Source organism: Ornithorhynchus anatinus, chromosome 9 (genome assembly GCF_004115215.2).
Source record: "Ornithorhynchus anatinus isolate Pmale09 chromosome 9, mOrnAna1.pri.v4, whole genome shotgun sequence".
NCBI lineage: Eukaryota > Metazoa > Chordata > Mammalia > Monotremata > Ornithorhynchidae > Ornithorhynchus > Ornithorhynchus anatinus.
Window position 1 is genome coordinate 11,802,255 of NC_041736.1, and position 24,761 is coordinate 11,827,015.

At 41.7% G+C, this 24,761-nt stretch overlaps 1 protein-coding gene across 1 annotated transcript; it reads left to right on the forward strand.

The window, feature by feature from the left end:
- Positions 1 to 362: 362 nt before the first annotated feature.
- GCA (grancalcin) lies at positions 363 to 23,053 on the forward strand. Its single transcript, XM_029071748.1, has 8 exons — positions 363 to 498; positions 8,766 to 8,939; positions 16,064 to 16,133; positions 16,857 to 16,900; positions 17,481 to 17,628; positions 18,775 to 18,888; positions 19,159 to 19,217; positions 20,534 to 23,053. Exons 1-8 carry the CDS (start codon positions 475 to 477, stop codon positions 20,558 to 20,560), a joined length of 660 nt encoding a protein of 219 aa, XP_028927581.1. The 5' UTR covers positions 363 to 474; the 3' UTR covers positions 20,561 to 23,053.
- Positions 23,054 to 24,761: the final 1,708 nt, after the last annotated feature.

A 24,761-nucleotide genomic window follows, 5' to 3' on the forward strand; every position in this document is an offset into this window, starting at 1 on the left:
GGGCCCACGGCACGCGACGCGCCCCCCCCCCCCCCGCGGGGGCGCGCGCGGCGGTTGGCGGCGCGAGGGCGGGCGCGCGCGGCGATTGGCGGCGCGAGGGCGGGCGCGCGCGGCGGTTGGCGGCGCGAGGGCGGGCGCGCGCGGCGGGTGGCGGCGCGAGGGCGGGCTGGAGGCGGCGCGAGGGCGGGCTGGAGGCGGCGCGCGTGGCCGGCCGCGGGCGGAGGGGGAGGGGGGCGGGAAGTCTCGCGACGTTTCCACCGGGGGGGGGGGGACGGGGGGCGCGACCGGAAGGGGGTGTGGCGCGCGACCGGAAGGGGGTGCGGCTCGCGGCGCTTCCGAGCGCGGGAGGGGGCGGGGCCGGGGAAAGGGGGGTGGGGGGGAAAGAAGAGGTGCGAAGGAGGGCCGGACCCATCGTCCCGCGGCGGCTCCGCCTCGTCGTCCGCTCGGCTCCCAGCGCCCGCCCGCCCGCCCGCCATGGCCTACCCGGGGTACGGAGGGGTAAGTCGTGCCGACGCCGCCGGCGAACCCCCGGGGGGGGCGGCCCCGCAGGCCCCGCAGGCCCCGCCCCCTTTACCTGCCGCCCCCCTCCCCCCGGGGAGGGCGCGTGCCCCGCCTCGCGCCGCCTCGCGCCGCCCCCCCGGGGCCTTTTCCCGCGCTCGGGGCCGCGCCTCCCAACGGCCTCCCCTCCCCCCCCCCCCGCCGCCCTCTCCCTCCTCGCTCGCCCCAAGATGGATCCCCGTCCCTCAGCCGAGAAGAAAGGACGGAAAGATCCCCTCGGAGTGGAAAAACGCCCCCTTCCCCCCGCCATGTTGTATCCCCCTCCCCCCCCCCCCCCAGCCCGTGGTGTGTCTCTCTCTGTCTCTTACCGATTTTGTCGGTGCCCAGCGCCTAGTCCAGCGCTCTGCACCTAGGAAGCGCTCCCTAAATACTAGTGGATGAATGAATGAACAGGCCCGCAGCCCGTCACAGGGCAGGGACCGCCTCTGTTGCCCATTTGTCCATTCCCAGCGTTTAGTCCATTGCTCTGCACCTAGGAAGCGCTCAATAAATAGTATTAAATGAACAGACAGGGAGCCTCTCCATGGGCAGGGACCGCCTCTGTTGCCCATTTGTCCATTCCCAGCGCTTAGTCCAGCGCTCCGCACCTAGGAAGCGCTCAATAAATAGTATTAAATGAACAGACAGGGAGCCTCTCCATGGGCAGGGACCGCCTCTGTTGCCGATTTTGTCCATTCCCAGCGCTTAGTCCATTGCTCTGCACCTAGGAAGCGCTCAATAAATAGTATTAAATGAACAGACAAGGAGCCTCTCCATGGGCAGGGACCGCCTCTGTTGCCGATTTTGTCCATTCCCAGCGCTTAGTCCAGCGCTCCGCACCTAGGAAGCGCTCAATAAATACTATTAAATGAATGACTTCTGTTAATGAGCTGTACATCACCTTGATTCTGTTTGCTGTTGTTTTAATGAGATGTTGTTCTCCTCGATCCTATTTATTGCTACTGTTTTTTGTCTGTCCGTCTCCCCCGATTAGACTGGAAGCCCGTCAGTGGGCAGGGACTGTCTATCTGTTACCCATTTGTCCATTCCCAGTGCTTACTACAGCGCTCTGCACCTAGGAAGCGCTCAATAAATACTATTGGATGAATGAATGAACTTCGTTAATGAGCTGTACATCCCCTTGATTCTATTTATTTGCTATTGTTTTAATGAGATGTTCTTCCCCTTGATTCTATTTATTGCCATTCCCTTTGTCAGTTTCCCCCTGTTAGACTGTAAGCCCGTCAGTGAGCCGGGATTGTCTCTATATGTTACCGATTTTGTCCATTCCCAGCACTTAGTCCAGCGCTCTACACCTAGGAAGCGCTCAATAAATAGTATTAAATGGACAGGGAGCCTCTCCATGGGCAGGGACCGCCTCTGTTGCCGATTTTGTCCATTCCCAGCGCTTAGTCCAGCGCTCCGCACCGAGGAAGCGCTCAATAAATACTATTGAATGAATGAATTTTGTTAATGAGCTGTACATCCCCTTGATTCTATTTATTTGCTATTGTTTTAATGAGATGTTCTTCCCCTCCACCCTATTTATTGCTACTGTTTTTGTCTGTCCGTCTCCCCCGATTAGACTGGAAGCCCGTCAGTGGGCAGGGACTGTCTCTATCTCTTACCGATTTGTCCATTCTCAGCTTTTAGTCCAGCGCTCTGCACCTAGGAAGCGCTCAGTAAATACTGTTAAATGAATGAACAGACCGGGAGCCCCTCCATGGGCAGGGACCACCTCTGTTGCCGAATTGTCCATTCCCAGCGCTTAGTCCAGTGCTCTGCACATAGGAAGCGCTCAATAAATACTATTGGATGAATGAATGAATTTTGTTAATGAGCTGTACATCACCTTGATTCTATTTATTTGCTATTGTTTTAATGAGATGTTCTTCCCCTCGATCCTATTTGCAATTGTTCTTGTCTGTCCGTCTCCACCGATTAGACTGGAAGCCCGTCAGTGGGCAGGGACTGTCTCTATCTCTTACCGATTTGTCCATTCCCAGCGCTTAGTCCAGCACTCTGCACATAGGAAGCGTTCAGTAAATACTATTAAATGAATGAACAGACCGGGAGCCCCTCCATGGGCAGGGACCACCTCTGTTGCCGATTTGTCCATTCCCAGCGCTTAGTCCAATGCTCTGCACATAGGAAGCGCTCAATAAATACTATTGAATGAATGAATTTTGTTAATGAGCTGTACATCCCCTTGATTCTATTTATTTGCTATTGTTTTAATGAGATGTTCTTCCCCTTGACTCTATTTATTGCCATTGTTTTTGTCCGTCTCCCCTGATTAGACTAAGCCCATCTGAGGGCAGGGACTGTCTCTATCTGTTACCGAGTTTTGTCCGTTCCCAGCGCTTAGTACAGTGCTCTGCACATAGGAAGCGCTCAATAAATACTATTGAATGAATGAATAAATAGACCGGGAGCCCGTCCGTGGGCAGGGACCGTCTCTGTTGCCGAATTGTCCATTCCCAGCGCTTAGTACAGTGCTCTGCACAGAGGAAGCCTCTTCTCCCCCCTTTCCCTCTGCTCCTCCCCCTCACCCCCTCCCTTCAGCACTGTCCTCGTCCACTCCACTGTATATATCTTCATTACCCTGTTTATTTTGTTAATGAGCTGTACATCACCTTGATTCTATTTATTTGCTATTGTTTTAATGAGATGTTCTTCCCCTCGATTCTATTTATTGCCATTGTTCTTGTCTGTCTTCTCCCCCGATTAGACTGGAAGCCCATCAGATGGCAGGGACTGTCTCTATCTGTAACCGATTTGTACATTCCAAGCGCTTAGTACAGTGCTCTGCACATAGGAAGCGCTCAATAAATACTAGTGAATGAATCATCATCATCATCGTCATATTGATATGGGTTAAGCGCTGCTATGTGCAGAGCACTGTTGTAAGCGCTGGGGAAGATACAGGGTCATCAGGTGGTCCCACGTGAGGCTCACGGTCTTCATCCCCATTTTACAGAGGAGGTCACTGAGGCCCCAAGAAGTGAAGTGACTTGCCCATAGTGACCTGACAGACAAGTGGCAGAGTCGGAATTCAAACCCATGACCTCTGACTCCTGAGCCCGGGCGTTTCCACCGAGCCACACTTTTGTCTTCTTGGTATTAAGCGGTCTGTACAGGCCAGGCACTGGGGATTAAGACTCTGAGCCCCACATGGGACAACCTGATTCCCCTGTGTCTATCCCAGCGCTTAGAACAGTGCTCGGCACATAGTAAGCGCTTAATAAATACCAACATTTTTATTAAACGCTGGGGTAGATGCAAACTAAACAGATCGGACAGTCCCATATGAGGCCCGTGGTCTTCATCCCCATTTTTCAGAAAATAATAATAATGATGCTGGCATTTGTTCAGCACTTACCATGTGCAAAGCCCTGTTCTAAGCGCTGGGGAGGATGCAAGGTGATGAGGTGGTCCCACGTGGGGCTCACCGTCTTCCTCCCCATTTGACAGACGAGGGAACGGAGGCCCAGAGAAGTGAAGCGACTTGCCTAAAGGCACACAGCTGACCAGTGGCTAAGCCAGGATTTGAACCCACCACCTCTGACTCCCAAGCCCGGGCTCTGTGAGTTGCAGAGAGGTGAGATGACTTGCCCGAGGTCACACCTGACCAAATAGCAAGTGCTAAGCGCTTAGTACAGTGCTCTGCACCTAGTAAGCGCTCAGTAAATAGTATTGAATGAATGAGTCCGGGCTTGGGAGTCCGAAGACGTGCCTCAGTTACCTCATCTGTAAAATGGGGATTAAGACTGTGAGCCCCATGGGGAACAGGGACTGTGTTCATCCCGATTACCTTGACTCTACCCCAGTGCTTAGAACAGTGTTTGGCATGTAGTAAGCACTTAAAAACTATTATTATTATTTGATGCTGCCAGGATTAGAACCTGGGTCCCTCTGACTCGCGGGCCACACTGCATTTTTAGCTTCCCCGCCCTCAAAGGCCACATTAGCGGGGAGTTTCTTTTTTCCTCGTTGCTTATCAGACCTGCTTAAAGGTTGGAGTGTCCTGAATTCCCCTCCGGCGCCTCCGAGTCCCAATCTGCCACAATCCCGGCTCTGCCACTTGTCAGTTGTGTGACTGTGGGCAAGTCACTTCACTTCTCTGTGCCTCAGTTCCCTCATCTGTAAAATGGGGATGAAGACTGTGAGCCTCACGTGGGACAACCTGATTACCTTGTATCCCCCCCAGCGCTTAGAACAGTGCCTGCACATAGTAAGCGCTTAACAAATGCCAACATGATTATTAAGAGTTTTTTTGACTCGTGGTAGGTATCGGTTAGAGCAGGATGGGCCCTGTATTCCAAGTGTTTGTAGGTATAAAGGCCTTGAAATGCTACTTAGGAAGTGATCAGTGGACAATCACCTGTCAGTTCCTCCACCTGGAGTATTTATGGGATTTGAAAGCGAAACCGGTGTCCTCAGCTTCCCCATTTTCACATTGAGTAAAGAGCAGGAGTTGTGGGGAGGAAGTCAAAGGTAGAGTCGGGGGGGCTTTGGTGAGGTTCCGCCTCCTCTTCAAACTTGATAAAAACCGCCCTCCCAACTGACACTCTTGGCTCTCTCTTTATAGGAAAGTGATTAAAGGAACCCTAAGTTCTGGAATATCTGTACCTCCGGGATTAAAATCAGTCGTGTTGTCCACGTCGCTGTTGTGAATCGTGTTGTTTTCCTCATTGTCGTGGATGAAGGGTATCTTCTCACTGTACCTCGATCTCATCTGTCTCGCCGCCGACCTCTCGCCCACATCCTACTTTTCTGGCCTGGAAAGCCCGCCCGCCCTCATATCAGACAGATAATTGTTCCCCCCACTTCAGGACTTATTGACGGCCCATCTCCTTCGAGAAGCCGTCCCCGACTAAGCCCTCCCCTCCTCTTCTCCCATTCCCTGCTGCACCGCTCTCACTTGCTCTTTAATTCATCTTCCCTCCCATCCCCACAGCACACAGATATATATATATATATATATTTGCAATTTATTTATCTATTTATATTAATACCTTTCTCCCCCTCTAAACTGTGAGCTTATTGTGGGCAGGAATGTGTCGGTTGTGATATTGTAATCGCCCAAGCGCTTAGTACAGTGCTTTGCGCACAGTAGAGCTCAATAAAATCGATTGAATGAATTAAAAAAAAAAAAGGTCCCACATGGGGTTCACAGTCTAGCATGGTTTAATGAAAGGGGCACGGGCTTGGGAGTCAGAAGTCATGGGTTCTAATTCTGACTCCGCCACTTAGCTGTGTGACTTTGAGCAAGTCACTTAACTTCTCTGGGCCTCTGCTGCATCACTGTAAAATGGGGATTAAGTCTGTGAGCCCCATGTGTTACAAGCTGATTACCTTATATCTACCCCGGCGTTTAGAATAGTGCTTAGCATGTAGTAAGTGCTTACCAAATAAAGTCATTATTATTATTATTAATAATTAGGAGACAGAATGGATATTAAATTCCCATTTTGTAGATGAGGGAACTGAGGCACAGAGAAGTTAAGTGACTTGCCCGAGGTCACATAATGGATTTGTGGCAGAGTAGGGATTGGAACCCAGGTCCTCTGACTCCGAGATCCGAGTTCTTTCCAAAAGGCCATGCTGTTCCTAAGGCCAAGGTCGCAGGTTTGTGAGACGGGGATGGTGGTGTTGCCTACAGCAATGGGGAGGACAGGGTCTGGGTGAGAATATGATTTCTTTTTGGTCATGTTAGGTTTGAGGAGGAATATGAGACTGCAGAGAAGCAAAAAAGATCAGGGCTGGAAGTGAAGATTTGGGAATCATCTGCATATAGATGGCACTAGAAGCCATGGGGAGAATGAGTTCTTCAAGGAGGTGAGTGAAGATGGAGATCAGAAGGGGACCCAGAACTGAGCCATGAGGGATTCCGACAGGGGGTGGGAAGCAGAGGAGGAACCAGTTTTCCCATCGGAACAATGTTGTGATTAGAGGATTGAATTCTGAGCATGGCCAATCAATCAATCAATCATATTTATTGAGCCCTTACTGTGTGCAGAGTACAGCACAACAGAGTTGGTAGTCACGTTCCCTGCCCACAGTGAGCTTACAGTGTAGAGGGGGAGACAGACATGAATTTAAATAATAATATATAATTTAAAGATATGTACATAAGTGCTGTGGGGTGGCTATCAAATGGCCAGAGGTCACAGATCCCAGTGCTTATATGACACAGGGGAGAGGCCAGATACCATATTTTTAGCAAAAGCACCTGGGACCATGTACTCATTCACTTAGAGTTACATTAACATATTTTGTACTTTAAACGAAATCACATCGACAAAATAATCGTAGCTATAAATACAGTCATCCATTCCGCTCACTTGCCCCATCCAACATCGCACTTCGCCGTAACCTAAGAGTCTAAGCCGGTGTCGGTTCTGGGAGACCGATGTCATTCTAGGACCTCACCGTCTGTGAGTCTGTCTTATTATTTGATATTGAACATTGCCCAGAAGCGATCAAAGGATCCAGATGTGACATAGGTGGGAATCCAGGTCTCTCGGCCGTAGTGAAGGTTGGACAGCACGTGCAACCCTGATCTTTAATTTGTTCTGGAGTCACTGCACTCCAAAGTCTCCCAAAGGATTTGCTGTCCTCGTTCAGCTCTCTTGTCTATTGTAGCATCGATGATCAGCCTTTTGCCTAGGGAATAGAATTCTAGGACAGCATTTAGTTCTTTGTTGCCCGTAAGGCGTTTTGGATGCCTCGGCGAAAGCTTTCTTTAACCTTACTCTGTTGTATTTTGAAGGACCTCCACTTCATCAGTCGGTGTATGTATAGCACGTTGAAATGTTATTGCCGTCTCTTTTGGATTTCCTCCTTATCTGTGAGGTGGCTGGAACTCTCTTCACTATTCATAGGTGCTGTGGCGGCATGGTTGGGGCCAAAAACCATCTGGAAGTTCTTGGTTTTATGGTGATCTGTATACTCTTGTATCTCATCTGCCCTGGCATCCTACCTCTTCCCCACTGTTCCTTAACTTGACTTGCCACACAGGTTTCAGGAAGCTCAGTATGATCTGATACCTGTTGTCTCAGGGTTAGTTATAGTTTTGGAGTAGTTTGTCTTGGCGGTGACTCTCAGATAATAATAATTCCAATAATAGTAATAATTGTGATACTTGTTAAGCACTTGCTACGTGCCAGGCGCCGTACTAAGCGCTGGGGTGGATACCGGCAAATTGGGTTGGACGCAGCCCCACGTGGGCGCACCGTCTCAATCCCCCTTTTCCAGAGGAGGTAACGGAGGCCCAGAGAAGTGAAGCCACTTGCCCAGCGTCACAGAGCAGAAAAGTGGCAGAGCTGGGATTAGAAGCCACCTTCTGACTTCCAGGCTCATGCTCTGTCCATTGTGCCGTGCTGCTTCTCCATTAGCAGTTGGCGTCGGGCTGCCCCAGGCAGCGTGGCTCAGTGGAAAGAACACGGGCTTTGGAGTCAGAGGTCATAGGTTTGAATCCCGGCTCAGCCACTTGTCAGCTGTGTGACTGTGGGCAAGTCACTTAACTTCTCTGTGCCTCAGTTCCCTCATCTGTAAAATGGGGATGAAGACGGTGAGCCCCACGTGGGACAACCTGATTCCCCTGTGTCTACCCCAGCGCTTAGAACAGTGCTCGGCACATAGTAAGCGCTTAAATACCAAGATTATTATTATTATTATTATTAGAAGCTGAAATGGGAGCAAGGGGGAAGAGAAAGGAAGAGGGTGAAAGGGCTGTGGAGCAAAGAGGGTTGGGACCAGAGGCGCGGGGAGTCTTCCTCAGTCGAATTTATAAAGCGCTTATGTGCAGAGCACTGTACTATTCGCTTGGGACAGTACAATATAACAAAAAACAGTTCTTTGGTTAGGGGAGGGAAGAGCAGCAGAGTCACATCCTAGTGGAACAGGGCCTGTGGCTAGAGCACTGTTAGAAGTAGAGATAGGATACGTAAGCTTTGTTGTGGGCAGGGAATGTATTTAAGAACTCTGCTGTATTCTTCCAAACTCTTAGTACAGTGCTCTGCACAAAATGCTTACTCCAGTGCCACCGACGATGGTGCTGGTGATCGGAGACACTCAGGCGAAGACCAGTTATATCTGCTAGTGGCAACTCTCTTGTAACAGATTTGAAATGGGAACTGATTTTTGGTTAACTGTTTGTTTACAAAGGAAATACAACGTGGGAAATGATATGTTTGTTTTTTTTTGTTTTTGCTTTTCACTAGTATGGAGGTTACAGTGGTCAGATGCCAGGAATGCAGTTGCAAATGGGCCAGCCGATGCCAGGAGCGGTACCAGGCATTTCCCACGGTGGATATTCTGGGTACTCGGCGTATTCTGGTAGCTATTCTTCTGCTGGGGACCCCATGTGGACTTACTTCACTGCCATTGCTGGACAGGTAAGCTGACAATTAATAACCTTCATAACATCAGGTTATCATTTCTACCTTAAAAGAAAACTGCAAGTATTGAGTTACATTGTTTCTTTTTGAAATGGATTTTAAACCGGGAGTATGTTGGACTCTTACTCATGGTAAAGTTCACAGTCGATGGCAGCTACTTAAGGTTTTTTTTTTATTATTTTACAAAATAGGAGTGTGGTGACAAGTCACAATTCATTCTGATTTAAACTAAACTTTTTTTAAAAATTTTCCCATTAAAAGAATAAAGTTTGAAGTAAAAATACTGAAAACGCAAATTCCTGAAGGGACTAAAACTTATTGACCTTTTGTTTTCTTTTTCCCTTTCCTGGGAATATTTGGAAGTGATCTCCTGTAGATTTGTTGTGAGAGTTAAACAGTGGTCATACTCATGTTCTTCATTTCTTCTCCCCTGCATCGTCTTTCCTCTCTCACTATTGCTTTTTTCCCTTATGTGTGAGTCTTGATCTTAATGGATTCTTCAGTGAGCAGGAATCAAGTAGCTATTTAACTCTGCTGTCATTATGTAGAATTAAGCACAGGGAATGGGAATGCAAAAAAGGGATATGTAAAAAAAGTAGTGTCCCAATTACCTGGGATTTTAAATTTGGATGCTTCCAGTTTCAGATCTTCAAGGTAAAATTTTAAATCAGAAATAGAATCACCCCGTTTTCAGATTATTGGATGAGATAATTGTTTTAAGTTTGCAGGGACCGAAAGATATTCAACCACTTAAGCTACCATGTGCTTTTTACATATTTTAAGTTTTTTGTAACAAAAAAATGTTAAAATCCTGTTTTTTTAAAAGAAGTCTACTTTGCATTGAGTCTTTTTCAGAGTCTTGGTGGGTGTAAAATGGAAGGTTCCTGGGGGTCGAAATTAATGAATTTGTTGTATTTTGGAAAAGGCAGCTAGAAAGTAAGGATGTTTTGACTGTTCTTTAAAGCCCTGTTTCAAATTTTTGACATGGAAACAGAGGCTATAAGATGGCAGTGATTCTTCATGGTATCTAGAATGTTTTGCCAGCCTTTTCTTTGGGAATTTGTATCTGCAGAAAGCAGAGTTTTGACCATGTCCTTCAGATTGACCACTGTAAATAAGCGGATTTTTAAGGAAAAATAAAATATAAATATTCGTGGTATTTGTTCAGTGCTAAATATGTACCAAGCACTGCGACAGGACCCATGGTAGATACGAGATAATCAGGTCCCACATGGGGCTGCCCATGTGGGACTCACAGTCTAAATAGGAGGTAGAACAGGTATTGAGTCCTCGTATTACAACTGAAGTAACTGAGGCACAGAGAAGTTAAGTGACTTGCCCAAGGTCACACAGCAGGCAAGCGGCAGAGCTGAGATTAGAACCCGGGTCCTCCGACTCCGGGGCTCGTGCTCTTCCCACTAGGCCGTACTCCAGCATCATTTATGTTCTAACGTCAATAATGTTGAAGACTTTGTAACCTAGTGAATTCGGAGAGTTTTGAGTCGACGCTTTTGATGTAAAGTTAGCTTAAAGGGAAGACTCATTCTTACTGAGCTGTTGAGGCGAGAACTTAAAAACTGTATTCCATCATAACTTTGCATAATCAGTGCTATTTATCGAGTGTTTATTGTGTGCAAAGCACTGTACTAAGTGCTTGGGAGAGTACAGTGCAGCAGAATTGGTAGACACGTTCCCTCCTCACAAGGAACTCGCGGTCTTAAGGGGGAGACAGTTGTGTAAATAAATTACGGATATAACAGGTATCGTGATTAAGCAGTGGCTACAAACATATGTGACGTTTACTTTGGATGGTTCTCTTTGTGTTACGTGGCAATGAAATATATGTGTTAAAATACAGATCATATTCAGAATCCAGGTGTTCTTGAAATTTGTCAGTTTCTTCACTGGATAAGGAGGATAATACTTCCTGTCTAGCCCATAGGACATTGAGAGTAAATTCGAAAGGCCTTGAGTGAACTCATACCAGTTCTGTCCCCTGCCTCTTGTTCATTTTTTTTTTTCTGCCTCCGGGTCCAGATGAGGGCAGGGTTGGATGCGTATTTTGGTAACCAGGAAGAGCTGGTATTTCTGATGGCGTTGTGATCAGGGCAGACTAAGATGAGGCTCATCGGTAACATGCTTTCTTATCGCAGGTCACTCTCTGGCACCTAAACACTGTAATGTTTGTCCTTCTATCAGGGTTGGAAACTTGAGTGAATATCCAAATGACCTCTTGAAATTTGACCAGGTTGTTTCTTGGCACTAGAACTATGAATCAACATATTTCTTGAGTTAAGTATCAAGGACAAGCAGCTCGGTCTTTATTGTCCATGCTGTTTGGAACCATGGATGTATGTGGTTAAAATTAATTCCATTCAATTTTCTTAAGGTCTGACATCCGTTTTTATGTTCTTTATGGCCTTGCAAGGCCAAAATGAGTTCGGATGCATTCAGGATAAAGAGAAATCTGTTAGATTAGGTATATAATTTCTTAAGCACCTGAAAGGTTTAGACTTAGCGGAGTCTGCCAATCAGTGCTTTGAAAGGAGCTGAGACTCATGGAGTTGCAAGGGATCCTCTTGTGGTTTCAACAGGCTTTTAAAAGCCACTATGTACCACTTCGCTAAGGTCTCAATGGATCAATTGTCTCGTTTCAGGGGAATCAAATTATTTAGTTTCAAATCTATCCCTCAGATTTTTCAGGGATTTTTTTTTCTTGCAGGGAGCTCTCCTTTTCCCTCAACAAGAACAACAGCAACAAAAAAAAAAAACAGACAAGTAACCTATCCTTTAGTTAGCTTCCCAAGTTGCTCTCCAGTGACGGATTTTCTTCAGTGTTTGTGACCTGTGCTCTTTCTCTGAACCATTTATTTTACTTCATCTCTTTAGACAGATACTTATTATTTCACTGGGTGTGAAGTCACAAGCAGCCCAAGATTCTCTTACTATTTATCCAATCAAACACAGGGAGTTGGGGGGAGATTTTGTTAACTGAAGAGAGGGAAAGTATCAATATTTCCTTCTCCTTTATGTTGCTCTCTGGTGATAAAGTATTGAAAAGAGCCATCTGTTGCCAATGGAACTGGGAAGAAAGGAACTTGGGAATCTCCTAACAGATTTTCAGAGGGCATCAGGAAATTTTATCCTTTTTTGCCTTTTTTCCATTTAGGTGGGATGGCTTGGGTATTTAGCATTTTTTCCCCCTTTGCTTCTGGTTCTGCAAAGTTATGCTGACCAGTAACATTTTACAATCTCAGAGCATTTATAGGTGTAAACTTGCTGTTGGACCTTCATTCCTTCTCATTACTGCCTCAGTTTCACACTCTATCTATAGAGTGTCAAAGAAACCCGGAGGCCTGAAATAAGTCTGTTTTTATTACCTGGCTTTATAGCTTCAGAACACAGGGATTGGTGGTAGTGATGTGGGGTTATTAGTCAACCCTGCCATTCCTTAAAGATTGATAACTATGTTGTTCAAATGTCATCAAGTAATTCAGTGAGTCTTTGGACATGTTGGGATGTTTATTGGTAGTCCAGACCTTCTCTACAATCATAACTGTTCCGAAGAACAATATTGGTGATAGAAGACTGTGTTACTGCTGTTTAGGGCACTTTAAGGTAACCAGTCCTTAAAGAAAAATGGATGTAACTGAAAAAAAAGCTGCTGAAATTTTCTGTCATATGATGTAGAGAATAAGAGAGAGCCAATGGAAGAGAAATACAGACGGATTGAGGGAGACTATTATACTTTAAGTGAGTTTTCACATACCAGTCCAGGGAGCAGTAAAAAATACTTAGACTAGTATTCGGAATGGCCAAAAATACTACTAGCCTTAATTTCTCACCTTCCAAACTTTTGTATATATTTCAGAATACAAAGGCCATTTCAGAGTCTCTGCATCTCCGTAGTTTATTCTGTAGCACAAGTTAGCAGGTCACTTTGGTTATGGAAAGTTACGCTTTTAGATAACATTGAGGATCAATAGATGATTTAGTCTACTGGTTTCCAGTACATGCTGCCAGGAGAATGACTGAAAAGCAGAACGAATCAGATTTTATATTTAGCAGCATAACCATAGAAACCTCCATCATGCCAATATCGAAGAAAATGCACTTAGGTTCCTTTTTCTTTCACTAATCTTTTATCTAAAAAGAAGTGGGTCCTAAATCTTTTATGACGGGACACTCAGTGAAACAGTGACCTTGAAAGCCAGAACTGTATAAGCCACATTTTTGCCTTTTTAAATATTGTGTAAATAGAGCACTGGATGCATCTATAATACATTTTCCTTTTTAGTTGCCTTGCAGATTACCCTCTCGAGTTTTTAGAACTCAGTATATTTGAGATTTTTTTCAGAGTAAACTACCTGGGAAGTTGCATTTTGTATCTGAGAAATACATCTTCATTTCTTTATTTAAATTTTTCCTTTTTACTATGTAGTAATTATTATTTTTTGTTCTCATTGGCAGACTATATCTATTGATGATCTAAAAACCTTGGCTGCCGGCTTTACGTGCTAACCAGTACTTGTACTAGTATTGTGTTATTTAGAGAGTGCATTCCGGTCATATTTGATAGTTTGTATTTGATACATTGAATTAGGTGGCTTTTCCTATTTTAGTTGAGTGATTCAGTTTAGAGAAAAATCCTAGAGTTTAGTAGAATGACTGATTTTGTTTCGTAGCATTACTGTCTTATGATTTTACATTCTTACAAGCTTCATAAAAGTGTTACGCTGAAAAATCTTTTATTACTCATGTGAGTGACAGATCGGACTTCAAATTGCTGGGAGCCTTGATAAGAATTTTAATGGAGAATTGCCTGACTTTACAGCATTTAATTCTCAACTCTAATAATATTGTAGTGAATTTAGTTTTTTGTAGGGGGAATACACACTCACTCCTGAAGTACGAGACACATAACCACAATCTGTCATCTACCATGTAGCAAAGCAGACCAGTGGGGTGATGGAAGCGCTGGCCTTGACTTGCAGAGAACTGAGCAGGTAGAAATTCATTGACACATGGGGTTTAACGGAATTTGTCTCTCTTCTCTTTGGTGGGAGGGAAAGTGCTGAAACTTGTGTTTCTGTGTCTTCGCTCCATTCTTGATAGGATGGGTAAAGAAGACTCAGAAATGCAATATTATTCCCAAACTCAAAGTAAGCGATTAACGTCTCTTCCTTCTGTGTGTCTCTTCAACCCACAACCTCTCTTCCACCCCCCTTCCTCCCTCCCACCCTACCACACACACCTTTAATAGTCTTGTATTGTGGATGCCTCCTAGCCAGTAGACCCCTTTGTTTCTTTATCCTCCCACTGACTGAGTGAGATGTCTGTTCGGTATTCCTAATCCCTGTCGTTTGAGCGGAGCCGATATACTGAACCTGGATCTGAATTCTGAACTGCCACTAGACCACCCAATTGGATTTCCTTTGTTTTTATAGGATTTTTGCCTATACGTTTCTCATTTACAGAAGTTTAAACTTGAATCTGTACCCTCCTGCACACATCATTCTTTTTATAGGTGAAGATAGAGTAGCTGATTAAGGCTGGAGTGATTCTCAGTAGTTTCAGTTTACTACTGGAAAAGTCCTTTCTTGTGAAGAAATGGTAGGGTTCTCTCCCAACATAACTTGGGCGGTAAAGGTGAAGGAGAATGGATTCAGAAAAGAGGAAAAAGCTCATCTTCTTTCTTCTCTAAATTAAGAAAAGAACACTTAAATTTCTGGAAAACAATTCTACCACTTGAATTATGATGGTTAATTCATCATTAAGGAATGTCTTTGCACATTTGATTTCACTTTTTTGTTGTGTAGATTCAGTAATGACACCATAGACATAAATTGTATTTATCAGTCTTAAACCGGTTTTGAAGTATAATTCAGTATAAAAGTGTTGTCCTTTTTAGAATATGATTGTTGTTTTTGGTTGAAGTGAAATTGCCGAAGTTTTTCTCCTCAACCATCATTAACTTTAATGACAGAATTTTTGATTTCTAGTAGCTAATTTAAAAGGAGTGATATTCCCATCAGATTTTCCAAAATGGAGTCATATACAGCTGGAAACAAATTATTTCTAAAAAACCTAGAGTACATACAGTGAAGATCATTATTTGGAACTTTTTATTATTTTTTTTTTACTCTCATTTACTCTAGTTGAATTTGTTTTAGAGATTTCTGTGCAGGAGATCAACTTATAATGTCTCCAGTTTTACATTAGTGCAAAAGGATAGACCTCTGAAAGGCAGACTTGGGGTTTTCTTATTAAGATATTTGGGTCCCTTAGGCTGGCTAGCTTTCAAATTCACCTTCTTGTGTTGCTGTCATGTCTGTGTTATTCTGTTTTTGCTCCAGTGTGTGATGTTGTGGGTAGTGAAACTTGTCTGTGCATCTCGTGAGTAATTCTGAAATGAACAGAATGAGGCAATACAAGAAAGTGAGTTAGATGAGGAGATTTCTGTAAGCCTAGTTCATTAACCTCTTGATTTTGGCCAGTGCCTTCAGCAGTCTTTCCATTTTTATGTGGAATCCCATTATGCATTACTAAAGTTTCCCTTGCCGCAGTATATACCTAAGCCCCAGATGTTGGGGTTCTAGAAGGTAATATGAAGAACAACAGCAAAACTACAGGGGACCCTTGAAATTTCATCAGGGAATGGTGGGTAAAAGAAAACGACTTTTATTTCTCTCCCTCTCCCCACCATCAAAACTTTAGCATCTATCACAGATACTTACTTGTTTATTTCTTGGATATTCTTCAAGGAATCCTATACTTTTTTTTTCCCTTGGGAAAAGAATCAGTAAAATCATTTTAATTATAAGATATCATCCTCATCTATGGCATAAATAAGGGCTATCATATTGCAAATGACAATACTTAAATCTTATTCTTAATGGTTACCTCTTAGAGAAACTATAGCAAAATAATAATTTATGTTTATGCTTGTGCTACCCATTCTTCAGTGGCGTATCAGCCATGACAAATTTTTAATTGTTGTAGGAATCCTTTAGGTAACAGAAGTAATGTCATTTAATTGTCATAATTATTGTTTTGCCTCAGTTTTCTTTTAAACCATTTATGCAAATTCCATGAATATAGATTGTAAACTTATTCTACAGGATGGCGAAGTGGATGCTGAAGAGCTTCAGAGATGCTTAACACAGTCTGGAATTAGTGGATCCTATTCTCGTAAGATCTGGATGTTATTGCTCATTTTCAAAATGAATGAATTCTCTCTGGCTTTTTCTGTGCTTCCATTCACTGTTACTATCTTTGTTTAAAGAATTTTCCAAATTATACAGAGGCTTAATGTGGAAACTGTTTTTTTAAAGTGTTCGAAGCGCTTGGATGAGTACATTATAATACTAAATAGACACATTCCCTGTCCACAGCATGCTCAGGTGAGCCCCTTATGAACCAAACCTTTGGTTTGCCTGAAAGAAGCTTGTATATAGCCTAACCCCTAAACTCCAAACTCTTTGTCTTGGAGAGCCATTCTGTAGTACATTGAATTTGCCGACATTGGAGGTAGACTCGAGGGTCTCCAGCATATTCTTTTTTCCACCAGTGGGGCAAGCCTCCCTTCTGAGACTGGGTACTTGTCCTCAGAGTGAATTGTACAAAAAGGTTGTGCCTCTGAAAAATTAAGAATAGTGAATCACGTTGCCAAGACAATGTCATAATCTTGATAAAGAAGAGGCAGTCACTGTTCTGAGTTTACCAATAAGATGTCCGTTCAGCATGAGATTTTGGGAAAGGAACTGGACTGGATTTTTAGCAGCATTATAAAATGTAAATCCACCCAGGTAAAACATCATTTCTGTTTTCAACAATGTTTAGAGAAATAATGATCAGACATGGTACCAGTAAAATTGAAAAGCCTTCACTCCAACGTTTGAATGTATTTTTCAGCCTTCAGTTTGGAAACCTGCAGAATCATGATCTCTATGTTGGATGTATCCTTAAACAATGAATGGTTTGTGATGATTAAAAGAAAACCTGCTTTTCATAAAACGTTAAGTACTTATAACTCAAACGAGAATACAGTTTAAACTTTGCGTGCTATCCTTTTTACATTGTGTGTAGAAGTTGGTTAAGATCTTTGGGTGATCACTAAACTGGACTCTTTCCTTCATCTTCCTTCTAATCCTGTGTCTGTGGAGAAAGGGTGGTCTGAATCCACATGACTATTCTTCTGCAGTTCGGTGGGGTGGAGGATTTAGTGAGTGCTAATTTTGTTCATCGTCCGGCACAAGGATGATACCCGGCATCCTTGAACAGATATAGAACTGAGGACACTAGCATCAGTGGGCATGGGATGGGCAATGAGGGGACCTCGAGAGCCTATTGTTCTCTCAGAAGAAGAAGAAGAGACTCAATGTGGAAGCAGATAGTGCTGCAGGCAGGCTTTGTAGCATCTTGAGACTTGGGTAGGAGAAAAAAGTTTGCTTGTCAATACTCTTTTTAGTACTGTCGGATGTTTTGTTAAGTGCGATTCTTTTAAAGCGGTTATTTTTGGTAATAAAATAACATCAGAGGGATTACACCGGAAAAATGGGATTTAATGAATTCAAAGAACTCTGGGCGGCTCTTAATGCCTGGAAGCAAAACTTTATGATGATCGACCAAGACCGAAGTGGGACCGTGGAACTGCATGAATTGAGTCAAGTCATTGCTGCTATGGGTAAGAGAACTGTAACTTCTTATGAATCTACTCAGGTGATCATTGTTGGTTTTTAATTTAACTGTTTAATCACCAGGGTACTAGAGTAGATTTAATTCTCAGACTAATAAATCCATGATGGTACACCCAGCATTTATTTCATATAACCACCGTCCTCGGATTATAGCGTTCATAATATATCCGTACGAGTTGATAAACTTATATAGAAGATCTAAGAATTCCATTTTTTTGATGCAGATAGAACATTTTGCATGCAGATGCTGCATAGGTCATTACCTTGGTTTGAGACTAATGCAATTTAATTGTGTCGCGCTTGCTACAGAGACCAAGAGCACACCATGGAAAATGTGTGTGTGTGTGTGTTTGTGTGTGTTTGCACGCATGGCTCTGTTTCTGCTACACATGCACGTACGGGTGCATTTCATGACCAGTGGCAGGGTCTTTGAATCTGAAAGTCAACTTGATAACTGCATCTGGCAATAGAGAGCTATATTTGTGTCTGTGTGTATGAGTGTGTATACATACATTTTCTCCTAGTTGTGTGTCTTCTAGGGTTGGGAGTTGGTTAGAACCGCAGTATATTTATGAAAAAAGAGCACATAGGCTGCTATTTATTCCCTCGTACTTTTTTAGTTTAAATTATGTATATCCTTTTCCCTTTATTTTTCATTTTTATTTTTTTTTATCTCCACTATTTTATGCACCTATAAATCTCTACACAAGAAGGGTTTAAATGAAGGGAAAGGGAGAGAGACAGCGCAGACAAACCACAACAAGTTCAGGGAAGGAGCAGCCTGAGTTAGGGAAAGCACCTAAGTGAGGGGGATGGGCCGAAAGACAAGAGGAAAGGTGAGGGCTGCTAATGAAACTATTCCTGCTAATAGGCAGCAGTAGGGAATTCTCAGGCCAGGGGTTATAGGATTATATAGTGACAGATCCCTGACATATTGTCTTCACTGTGAGTTTATGGGAAAAGAGAAGACATCAAATGTATCAATCAAAGGTATCTGACTGCTTCCTGTGTGTTGTGTGCTTGGGAGAGGGCAGTAAGATGAATTGGTAGACATGTTCCCTGCCCACATTGAGCTTACAGTCTAGAGATTTTTAAGACCTAACGGCTAATTGGTTATAATCTTATCTCTCTAGGTTATAGGTTGAGTCCTCAGACGTTAACGGCCATCGTGAAACGTTACAGCAAGAATGGCAGAATCTTCTTCGATGACTACGTTGCTTGCTGTGTGAAGCTTCGAGCATTGACAGGTAATTCACGTTAAGCGTAAGGTGAATGATTTGATAAATGATTATAATATTTTGCTTGAGCTGACCTTTGATCTTATGGAGATGTGGGGACTGCCTTTTTTGAGGAATGGCCACACTGCAGTTATTTAATTTGCCAGAGAATACTTTAAGATCAGGGCTGAAACTATTTATGTATATCTTTATTGAGTAGGGAAATTTGGAAAAAAAAAGGGGGGGGGCTATATAGTGTTAAAGCTAGTTTATACATTTTGCCTTTTTTCTTTTTCTAAGATTTCTTTAGAAGAAGAGATAACATGCAGCAAGGATTTGTAAACTTTGTATATGATGATGTGAGTATCTACTATGGAATTATGTGTATTTTCTACCATTTCCTTGATCCATTCAGTTATAAAAAATACAAGTATTCCTTCCCTGTGCTTAGGCTTAGTTATATTACTTGCCTTACACAACAGTTCATATTCCTCCTCTTTTTAAAAAAAATTCCACATATATATCTATATAGATATAGCTGTACATACATACATAGATATATGTTTAGGCATAATCTAAAATTCACACATTAATTTGAATATTTTTTATATTGAAGGTTAATTCTCACCTATCTTCAACTCAACAGTTTTTTGGATATTTTATTTTTACTTGCGTTTTAGCATTTTCCCAAAAATGTTTATGGTTTTTGTTGCTTGAAAAAAAAATTGGCTACTTGTAGCTGTAAAGGAGTCTGATCCGTCAGAGCCATTCTTATCTTTCTACAGCTCAAAACTGTCTTTAATAGTGGAGAACAAGAACAAGGTTGGGGAAGCAGCGTGGCACAGTGGAAAGAGCCTGGGCTTTGGAGTCAGAGCTCATGAGTTCGAATCCCAGCTCTGCCACCTGTCAGCTGTGTGACTGTGGGCAAGTCACTTAACTTCTCTGGGCCTCAGTTACCTCATCTGTAAAATGAGGATGAAGACTGTGAGCCCCACATGGGACAACCTGATTCCCCTGTGTCTACCCCAGCACTTAGAACAGTGCTCTGCACATAGTAAGCGCTTAACAAATACCAACATTATTAAGGTAGCTTTAAAGCTAACATATTGTTATAGTGCTTTGGTCTTTTTCTATTATTAAGCTGCCTATTTTTTATCAAGGATGAACACAATAACTTGTCATCTTAATGGACAAGGTAATATAGATACTATAAATAACAAAGAAATAACTCTGTACTGTTGTCAATAATGTTGAAATGTAGGGGTGGAAAAAAAAACCCAATACCAAAAGCAGTGGTTCAGTTTCATTAGTAAAAGGTAAAATTAGTTATCTAAGTGGAAGGAAATACAGATACAATGAGTTTACATTGTAGCATATAGACTAGCTAGGCTATGTAGTCCTTGGACACTAAATTGCCTGAATGAGTTTTAGAAATTGTAAATGCTCCATCATGTAGAGAAGAAGGTTACTTTACATGATGGAGCATTTACAATTCCTAAATGCTCCTAAATACAATTCCTAAACCTAAAGGTTTTGAAAACACCTGAAATCACGCTTGCCTTTTGACAGTAGTTGAATGATCCCTTGAGTTTGTTTTTCGTTGAGCTAGAGGTATGCTTCGTCTCTCTTTATAGTTCGTTTTAATTTAAGGAAACTGATCTTTTCCCTGAATTAGTTTTTGCAGTGCACCATGGCTATTTGAATGTCCACCTGCTAAAGAAAAGTGGCAGAAAAAGGAGCCCTGTGAATTCCGTCAGAAGTCACCTGAACCTGCTGTGAACTAAAGCTATTGTAGACTTTTTTGTGTTCCTGCCTGTTAAAAACATCCCCTTTGTAAACATGTTTTAATCTTAGTGAACCGTTCAGAGCAATAAAGTTTTTTTTTGCCTTTTTACTATATGAAAAAGCATTACTTTTCAGATTCTGTACTCTTGCAACAAAAATCGGAATTATAAATTATGCGATCAGTTGTTGGAAAGTAAAGCAGTGAGTGTGGGAAGCTGAATTTTTAATATCACAAACCAAAATTATTAATCTGTACGCGTGATTTATATCTGCCAGAGCTGAAATGTTTTAGAATTTTCAGACTCTCTCGTAGGAGAGAACTGGATTTCGTGCTGTGTCAGTTGGGTTTGCTCCTCCACTCTCGATCAGAGAATCAAACTCAACTGTCTTCTGCACAAGTGCAAAAGGCAAGGATTCGTACGTGCCATTGACGAACTTCTAACACCAGCAACTTTCTCTCTTGGGGAAATTGCAACTCCTGAGAATTACCTCAGTCTTGTTTGATTAGAACCAGTGAATAACCTAAAATGGATTGACAGTACAAGATTCATCTTTCTTCCATTTTCTTGGCTAATTGAGTTTTTGGACTGTTAATGAACAACAGTGTTTTTCTTTGAAAGAAAATCAAGCATTCCCTGTAGAGTTGAAGGACCTGTTCTTTGTTCCAGGTTCTCTCAATTCCTGAGAGTTCATTAACTGAAAGTTCATGTTTAAATTGGGTGAAAGCACTGAAATATATTAACCTCTTACCTTATAGGAAAAACACATCTTAACATTTAATGGCCAACCATGATGTGATTGTGATATATGATCCAAGCAATAAGATGTGACTTCTATTTTTGTGTCCAAGGTATAGTCGTTTCCCAAAAGAAAAGAACCACAGAAGATGAAATCACAGTGCTCTCTTTAAGGGTGGAGGACAGATGGCAACATCTTGCAAAAAGCTTCCGTAGCACTTGTCCTCATTGAATGAGTCTAAATCAGCATTCACTTGCTTAACACTGAAATAGGCATGAGTTAGCTATAAGTAATATGATATTGATAGCCTGGTACACTTTAAAAATCAGTGGGTTAAAAAAAAACAACCCTTCAATTTAGTACAAGGTTTTACTGGGAAAAAATCTTCAAGCTGTTCAGTCTATTATGTTTAGTAATCTGTGAACAAATTAAATTAGCCATAGTAAGGTGTACAGTTCTCTATTTAGGGTTTATCGACAGAAACAAGCTCTAGCTAACCGAGATATATTTGATAATGTTCACAATTCCCAAGATTGGGTAAGTCGTTATTGCTCCACTATTTATAAAACATGTATTAACTTGAACCCTAATAATGCAATTTATTAAGACTCAAACTACCTTTTTTCACTCATGCTGTACTGAAGCCAAACGTAAAGAAAGACATCAAAAAGAACGATTCCTTTGATTTTACGCCAAATGATGCTTCAGCTTTGTAGCTAATTGTGCATTTAACTTTTCTTGTAAATTGTCATTCTATTGCTTTTTTCATCTACTCAAATACTTTCGCTACTCTATGAAGTACATATAATTTCGCTGAATATTTTTGATACTGAAATGCAGCCAACTTTTAAATCCCTTATTGTGTTTGCATTATAGCAATGAAAATAATGAGGTGAGTAGTCAAATCAGTTACCGAAATAAATAAAAAAATATTTATTTCTATCTGCTTATGACTGGGATATGAGTAGTTTGTAGTGGTGGTTGTTGTGTTCAGGTTAGATCTAATCCAAAAAAGTTTTCATGTTGGTATTATAAATTGACTAATGTACGCTGTCAATGTACAAGTGCTTTTATTTGTACAGTAAACAGTTTTCCAAGTCACCTTGAGAATTTTTAGAAATACACATTCAAATAGCTTGCTGTAAAGTGTTATACAAAATCTCTTACATACATATTTTGAGATGCTACAGTTCATAAAAACGAGTGAAGTAATTCACCTAGGTCAGAAAGACTGCCAGATTATTAAATGTTTTGTAATTCAGTGTTAGTGACATCGTAGAACATTTCAAATGACGTTGAGGAGGGGGAGAAAAAAAATCCCACATGGAATCTCAATTTGGTCCATTTTTATTTTAGAGGGAATAACTAGATGTGCTCATTTTAACTTCCCAAACAGGCATTATTCAGAAAAGCAGCAGCATAAAAGAAAATGCTGTCATAAAATGTAGATTTTTTTTTTACCTGTAAATCTGTATTCCAACAAGACAGGTACTCAAAAGTATGAAATTTACTTTAATGTGACTTTAGGTTTGTGCAATGCTTTTAAATTGTGGTATTGAAATTCATCCTTGTGATCATTCTTTCAGTAAAACCTGGAAATAAGATAGTGTAATCTTGTATGTTGTCTTTTACTCAGTTTGGATAAGCATAATAAAAATTTCTGGTCAAATGATTTTGCATTACCTTTTATCTTAAAGTTGACTGTCACCTTTTACTGTGAAATGGGCATGTGTCTTCCTTCTACGATAGAGGACATTCTGGAAAAATTGACAGGTAAAATCTGGGACACTAAACATATACATGGTTTTATGTGGGTAGCAAAGTTCCTTCCCTTTTGCACGTTATCCCAGGTACAATTCAGGATAGTTTTGCATTTTCTGTATTTCGATCGGAGTGTGTGACCGGATTGGAAATAGGTAACTGGTAATTCCTTGGGATATTGAGGGTTTGAGCTCACAGGAAGATAGGAGTTGTGTAAATTCATGATTATGTTATGTTAAAATATTTTTTGTGTATAAAGCTTGGATGTGAGAGTACTCATCAGATCAGTAGCGTACTGAGCCCTCACACTAGATATATATATATATACATATATATATATATATATATGTATAAAATCTTATTCTTTAGTCAGGTTTGGGAAGAATGCTCCTTATTTGCACAGGAGTTCATAACTTGCAATTGGGCTGGAGTAAGTCCAAAGAATTTTTTCCACAAACACTTCTAAAAAAAAGTGCGAGCCAGATTGTTCCCATCGCCTAGTGGTCTAAAGCATACGAGTGCAACTACAATTATGTCTAATTTACTTTTAGATTCTCTGCCAACCTATACCTACCTTTTTTAATCCTTATTTTAGGGAATGTCTCAGAATGTCTGTCTTCAGAGTTGTGCGTGTGCTGCCTACAGTGTTCTGGTAACAATCTAGTCAGTGTTTAAACATCTGTAATACAAATTTACTTCTTTTAAGTAAAACAAAAAACAAAACAAAACAGAAATGCTAGCCTTATAGTCATTTCAGAGTAGGCCCTGAAACACGCAGATATATTAGGACTCGGTTTTCTTGCTTTTGTAATAGATTTGATTACCTTTCTGAATTTGACCTATTACAAAATTGCAAGTGGACAAGAGAAACTGCATTTGCAATTTGACTCCCAGGCCCTAACCAATGGTACTCACTGGTAATACTGGGTTAAATTGTTACAACTCTTCGAGACGAATATTGGCTTTGCCTAAACATTGTTTTGGGAAGCAACCGTTTTACTGTGACAGTGTCATAGTCGGTGGCCACTATTTTATTTATATTATGAAACAGATTCTTCAACCCATTACATCAGTGAACTACCTGGATATTTTTATATCTGAATTTTATACGTTGTCATTAAGGAGAAAACCTATAGTATAGTCTTCATACCTGAGATTCCTCCAACCTAAAGGTTCAAAATAGAGAAGAGATCAAAGGTAAAAAGACTTGGAAAGGAAAAGTAGACTAATTGTTATGTATGTATGAATATATATGTGTATATATATCACATATATATATATATACACACACACACATATATACACACACAGATATACAATTTTTCTTTTCCATTCCTTAAGCTAGGTTAAAGGCAAAAAAAGTGGCACTGAATATTTCTGCAGACCTTAATTTGTTGAACCAAGCATTTAATTTGAGATAAGATAGAACCACTTTAATATCTGTTTGAATTTCCCCAATTTGAGTCCAGGAAGTTGTAACACTGCCTTTATGTATAGATAATTTGAGAGAGAACCAGCATCATGCGTGTGTCTAGTGTCTGATCAAAATATTGGAAATAAAGCATTTTTCTAGCTAGTTAATCAGATACCTGTTGTATTTAAAGGTAACACCAAGTTTT

Excerpts from the sequence above, each read along its gene's own strand:
- GCA (XM_029071748.1), top strand. The coding sequence starts at position 475 with ATGGCCTACCCGGGGTACGGAGGG. Across the intron at positions 8,940-16,063 it reads TCACTGCCATTGCTGGACAG|GATGGCGAAGTGGATGCTGA; the intron begins GTAAGCTGACAA and ends CTTATTCTACAG. Across the intron at positions 19,218-20,533 it reads TAAACTTTGTATATGATGAT|TTTTTGCAGTGCACCATGGC; the intron begins GTGAGTATCTAC and ends TCCCTGAATTAG.